This window comes from Muscardinus avellanarius (assembly GCF_963383645.1).
Source record: "Muscardinus avellanarius genome assembly, chromosome: 7".
Taxonomy (NCBI): Eukaryota; Metazoa; Chordata; class Mammalia; order Rodentia; family Gliridae; genus Muscardinus; species Muscardinus avellanarius.
Window position 1 is genome coordinate 28,331,989 of NC_137793.1, and position 6,394 is coordinate 28,338,382.

Below are 6,394 nucleotides of genomic sequence, written 5' to 3' on the forward strand. Positions count from 1 at the left end.
CCTCTCAAATACTGGGATTACAGAAGTATGCCATCACTCATAGCAGTTTCATTCCTTTTTAGCAATGAGTAATATTCCATTGTGAGGATAGGCCACAATTTATCCATTCATTAGTTGTTTCACATTTTAGATGTTATGAATAATGTTGCTGTGAATATCTGTTTTTGTTGAATATATATTTTCATTTCTCGTGGGCATATAACTAAGAGTGAAATTGCTTGACCATGTGGTGTTTTCCTCTTAATTAAGAATCTAATGAACATTCTTTTATAGAGGCAGGCAGTTTTTGGTATTTTATATTTCTGAAACTGATAACCTGAATGATCACCAGATCTTAGGCCAGAGCTGTGCAATGCAAACTTTTTGTGATGATGTAAACATTTTGTATCTATGCTAGTGTGGCTCCCACTGGCCATGTGTGGTCAGGGAAATTGAGAAACTACTTGTTTGTATTAAATTTTATTTAATTGAAAATGAAATAGCCCTTGTGGTTTGCTGCTGTGTATTGGACAGCTCAGCCTTTTAAGTGAAAAATGAAACACTACCTAGAGTAGACCTTTGCCCCGATAGCCTCACTCTTGACATCCCATTTGCGGAGTTAAAAAAAAGAAAAAAGAAAACTGGAACTCCATGGTGATACTTGAAACATCTACACCTTCGTCTCATGAGACAAAAAACCAAAAACCCTTCTTAATGGTACTGAAAGGTTTGAAGAGATAGTGACCTAGTTATACATAAAGACCTATTTAAGTTAGAACTGAAGTCTCTCACCAGACACAGCAGGGATGACTCTGGAGGGCCAGTCTTTACAGCTTTGCTTTACTGAAATGGTATCTACTTGTATGTTGCATGAATTATATACACTTTTGTGAGTATTTCGCTGAGACTCACACTGTTAGAGCAGTTGCTTATCAATTTTTATTTGAATAGTTTCTTAGCACAGGGGCATTTTCTAGACAGGCCAACTTGTGGTTAGCTCCAGATGGTGTTTAGGAAGCTCTAGTTTGAGTAGACCCAATTTTAGGATAATATATATATCTTATATAACATATTATATAATCTCCATTTGTCTTGGTGGCTTGTTTATTGTTATAACAAGAAATTAATGAAACAGTACAGGTAATTACAGGCAAAAAGAACATTTACTGAGATCTGACTTTGTGGCAGACATTAAGTACAGGTAAAAGGGCCTTTTCTGTTGATTTTGCCTGGAGCTCACCAATCCCCCTTTTATACACAATGTGGAGATCATGAACCATCATCTACCTAAAAATCCATATAAATATTACTTAATCTGGTTCCAACAATTTCAATATGTTGCTTATTATTAAAAGAATGTAAGCTGATTTTATACTTGCTAAACCCAGAAACCTAGTTTTCCAAATTTAGTGTACAAACCATTTTATTCTCCAACTGAAGCAACTTTAAGAGGATAGGATCCTCAATATTTGACCGACTCAAATTTAAAATAGAACTAAATTATCTCCTTAAAACGTTTACAGCTTCAAGACATAATTTGGTTAAGTATTGACAACACTTCTAGCAAACAAACCCTTTCCCCAGAGCTTTAGAAACCAAAATTCAGTAAATTAGATCCTAACTCTGGTGGACTTAATTTTATTAAAAATTAGTTACTTTAGCTTGCCCATGCATTCACATTATATATGGGAACTCCCAAGATTTACCTATCAGAATACCAAACAGCAAATTCTTAAAATACTACATACAATTAATGGCAGCTGAATCAACCCAATTGTCCTTGGGAGGAAAAACAAAAAACAAAAAAACCTTCCTCACCCCATATCAACCCGCGAATCTTCTTGGATTCCAACGTAACTTGACACTAGTAATCCTGGAAATATTTAAATTCTAACTGGCCACAGGTCGCGCTTTTATTCCTGCCTCAAGCGGAGGCTCGCTGCCCCTCTCACGAATAGGCGAGTTCCAGGGTCCCCAGCCTGGTGTGCGCCCTCTCCTGCTGCTGATGTGCACACTAGCGAGCAGCTCGGGGAGGGGAGACCTGGCTTAGGCCTGGGAAGGCTGTGCGGCTCTTTTCTGGAGTCAGTAGGTGGCTCTGAAAAGAGCCTTTGGTGTCCGTCCTGGGGCCCGCGGAGGCGGGAGGGCCTCACTTGCCCTTGGCCTTGTGGTGGCTTTCAGTCTTCTTGGGCAGCAGCACGGCCTGGATGTTGGGCAGGACGCCGCCCTGCGCGATGGTCACGCGGCCCAGCAGCTTGTTGAGCTCCTCGTCGTTACGGATGGCCAGCTGCAGGTGGCGAGGGATGATGCGAGTCTTCTTGTTGTCGCGGGCCGCGTTGCCCGCCAGCTCCAGGATTTCAGCGGTCAGATACTCCAGCACCGCGGCCAGGTAGACCGGCGCGCCGGCGCCCACGCGTTCCGAGTAGTTACCCTTGCGCAGCAGCCGGTGCACGCGGCCCACGGGGAACTGCAGCCCCGCACGAGAAGAGCGCGACTTGGCCTTCGCACGCGCCTTGCCTCCCTGCTTGCCGCGGCCCGACATCTCCAACTCAGAGGTAAAGGAAATGGGGAATTGGAAGTGAGGTAAGAAAATAACGGGCCCGTGGGCCCCCGCAAGCGCTTATATATGATCCGGAGGTAGGCTAGGCGGTACAGTCCGATTGGATGGCATCTATAGCCAATCGGAAAAAGCTCCTGTCATCTCCTAATTTGCGTATTCCTTCCCCGGTGATGACGTAAGGCGAGTTTTATCCAATCATAAGTGAGCAGGTTTTGAACCTTCATTTGAATACGAAATGTACAAATACTGTTGGTCAGCGTTTCGTACTAGCTAGTCAGGAGAGACTTGCCATCATGCCTGACCCATCCAAGTCCGCTCCGGCCCCCAAGAAGGGCTCCAAGAAGGCGGTCACCAAGGCGCAGAAGAAGGACGGCAAGAAGCGCAAGCGCAGCCGCAAGGAGAGCTATTCCATCTACGTGTATAAGGTGCTGAAGCAGGTCCACCCCGACACCGGCATCTCTTCCAAAGCCATGGGCATCATGAACTCCTTCGTAAATGACATCTTCGAGCGCATCGCCAGCGAGGCCTCGCGCCTCGCGCACTACAACAAGCGGTCCACCATCACGTCCCGCGAGGTGCAGACGGCGGTGCGCCTGCTGCTGCCCGGGGAGCTGGCCAAGCACGCCGTGTCGGAGGGCACCAAGGCCGTCACCAAGTACACCAGCTCCAAGTGAGGCGCGTCCCGGGCGCCCCAACCCAAAGGCTCTTTTCAGAGCCACCTACACAGTCAAGAAAGGGTTTCGAACACGGCGAAGGGTTGGTTCTTGCCTCAAGCTTTGCCCTACGCCCTAGCGGTTCGCAGTTCCCGAGGGCATCCTGACTCTATATGCATGTGAGCGGAATGCAGAACTGTAGCAGCTCTTTGTAAAGATGGGTATGGAAGAGGTGGCTTGGGAAATAGCTCGCGTGCAGGTGTGCGTGGGGGTCACTTTCTCCAGAAGGCTGAGGGACCGGTCCCGTCTCCCACCCCTACCCCTGCCCGTGTCCCTTTAGGCAAAGCCAGAAGTGTGCTAGATCACGAGATTGGGGGGGGGGGGGGCTCGGTGTTTTTACATTGTCCTGGAGGTGGCCTTGGGTTCTGCTTTCCCTCAACATCTTTTCCTCCGCTCCATCAAACATTTATCGTTAAGCACTGCACCTCCCGTGGCCCAGCAAGAGCCTGCAGTGGCGATGTGTTTGAAGCCCAGAGGGAAGTCAAAGCGCCGCTGCAGCTGCAGGGCCCCCAGCGAGGCCCAGAGCTGGAGGTACTAAGTGACCACAGCCGCCGGCAGCTTTAACCCTTGGCGAGAGGTTGGTTTAAGAAGAAAATCACCTTGCTCTGAGCAAATGTGTCCGATTTCTCCGGCCGGCCGCACTGTTTCCTTTGAAGCCTTGGTGAAACAGAATTCCCCTTTTCACATTCATGGTATTTTGGGGAGGGGGCGTGGGATGCCTTTGATTCAGGGGAAGCGTTTTGACATGAAGTCTTCACCTCAAAGGGACACTGTTACCTTTTCCTTGGTTTGGCTTTCATTTCTATAAAGGGAGTTCATAATAATTATTTGAGGTGTGAGAATTAGAAATGTTGAGTTTGTGTCGCCCCTAACAAGAAATAAATATCAAATAAAATTCAGTAAGAGATATTTTATCTACCTAAGTCCTTTCTTCAAAAGGAGCCTGTCGGGTGTCTGGGCTGCTGCAGAGGGGCGGGGCTCCGAGAGGAAAAAAAGTCACCAAGCGAATGTCTATCACCATCCCCAACCTCCACATCTGTCCACATAAAAGAAAAATTGAAAACTAAACACTTTTATCTTTTATTTTACATATTTGTTTATTTATTTATTTATTTATTTATTTACTTTTGAAGTACTGGGAATGGAACCCAGGGACATTCTACCTCCCAGCTACACCTCTAGCTCTATTTTTTTTTTTTTTTTTTGAAACAGGGTCTCACTGAGTTAGTTGCAAAGGGGCCTCACTAAGCTGAGGCTGTCCACAAACCTAGATCCTGCTGTCTCAGCCTCCCAAATGCTTACAAACATGTGCCACTATGCTGGCCAAAACTAAACACTTTTTAAAGTTAGCATCTAAAGTATTTTTATCATCAGTTCAAATAATTTCAAGGATTAATATTCCAACAGGATTCTGTGTGTGTGTGTGTGTGTGTGTGTGTGTGTGTGTGTGTACATGTATGTGTGTGTTTTACTGAGGATTAAACCCAGGCTCATTTTATCGCCCCTTACATTTTTTGTTTTTGCTTTTGTTTTTGTTTTTGAAGCAGGGTCTCACCAGGCTGCTGAGAGGCTTTCTGAATTGCAGAGGCTGGTCTTAAACATGTGATCCTCGTGTCTCAGCCTCCCAAGTACTGAGATTACAGGCATGTACCACCATGCCTGGGTCCCAAGATATGACTTTTTAAAAAGCAAAATCACCACATTTAAGACCTATTGAAATATCAATTGATATTATAATTAGTTCATAAAATGCATGATTAAATTCTTTGAGAGGTATTTCAGGAAATTCTTAATTTCTACCTGAACTCATTTTTTAATTTTCCTTCTCAGAATTTCATTCAATAGCAAGTGTATATTTTGTTTGTTTGCATGTTTGTTTGTTTGGTACAAGGGACTGAACCTAGGGGTATTCCATCTCTGAGCTGTACCTCCAGCCTTTTTTACAAAACAGGATTTCAAGTTGGACTTGGGGGCGCACGCTTGGAATCCCAGCATTTGGGAGGCTGAGTCCGGAGGATCGTGGTTCGTGAACAGCCTCAGCTACTTAATGAGGCCCTCAGAAACTTAGTGAGACCCTGTTTCAAAATAAAGAATAAAAAATAGGGCAGGGGGTGTAGCTCGGAGGCTGAATGCCCCTGGGTTCCATCCCCAGACCCACAAAAATAAATAATAAGTAAAATTAAAAATTTAAAAAATAAATGGTGGCACACACTTGTAACCCCAGTACTTAGGAGGCTGAGACAGGAGGATCGCACAGGTTCAAAGCCAGCCCTAGCTACTTAGTGAGGCTCTCACTAGTGAGACCCTGTTTTCAAATAAAATATAAAATAGGTCTGGGAGTGTAGCCTAGAGGTAGAAGGCCCCTGGGTTCCACCCCTGGTACCACAAAAACAAACAAACGAAAAACAGGATCTCACTCAAGTTGCTGAGGCTGTCCTCAAACCTGCGATTCTCCTGTCTCAGACTCCCAAGTCCTGGGATTACAGTTATGTGCCACTGTGCTTGACTGTGTCTGTTTTTATCTATTGCTCTTCTTGTAGAAAAAAGTGTCAGTTGAAATTTTTTTTTTTTTTTTTTTTTGGTGGTAGTGGTGGTGGTGATACTGGGGATGGAACCCAGGGGCATTCTCCCTCTGGGCTATATCCCAAGCCCTATTTTTTATTCTTTATTTCGAAACAGGGTCTCACTGAGTTGCAAACAGCCTCACCTAAGTAGCTGAGGCTGGCCTTGAACCTACAATCCTCCTGGCTCAGCCTCCCAAGTGCTGGGATTATTAAGCATGTGCCACCATGCCCGGCTCAATTGAAACTTTAAAATATTAAATAACCAAGATCTCTCAGTGTTTAAAAAAGTATCTGGACAATACTATTATTTAAAACAAATAAATTTTGATTGTCAAACTCAATTCTTTGCCTTCATGGTTATGAATCAGTGATACATCACTGAACGTAAAGAGGATTTTCAAGAGTCCTTATCCTCTCAAGAAATATAGGGCCTACACTCAAAACTACCAAATCCAGAAACCCTTTCTACTATGAAACAGGTGCCAAATGACTAAGACACCCAAGCCCTAGGCCTCCTACCCATCACCCTAAATTGGGGCTTAAGTTTTTTGTTGTTGTTTTACCAGTGCTAGGCAAGTACT

The 6,394-nt window shown here is 44.8% G+C and overlaps 2 protein-coding genes across 2 annotated transcripts; one reads left to right on the forward strand and one right to left on the reverse strand.

The window, feature by feature from the left end:
- Positions 1 to 2,125: 2,125 nt before the first annotated feature.
- Positions 2,126 to 2,518, reverse strand: H2AC25 (H2A clustered histone 25; the record flags this gene model as incomplete). Its single annotated transcript, XM_080698855.1, has 1 exon — positions 2,126 to 2,518. The coding sequence occupies one exon, from the start codon at positions 2,516 to 2,518 to the stop codon at positions 2,126 to 2,128; it is 393 nt and encodes a 130-aa protein (XP_080554981.1).
- Positions 2,519 to 2,829: 311 nt separating this feature from the next.
- Positions 2,830 to 3,210, forward strand: LOC308265259 (histone H2B type 3-B; the record flags this gene model as incomplete). Its single annotated transcript, XM_080698856.1, has 1 exon — positions 2,830 to 3,210. The coding sequence occupies one exon, from the start codon at positions 2,830 to 2,832 to the stop codon at positions 3,208 to 3,210; it is 381 nt and encodes a 126-aa protein (XP_080554982.1).
- Positions 3,211 to 6,394: the final 3,184 nt, after the last annotated feature.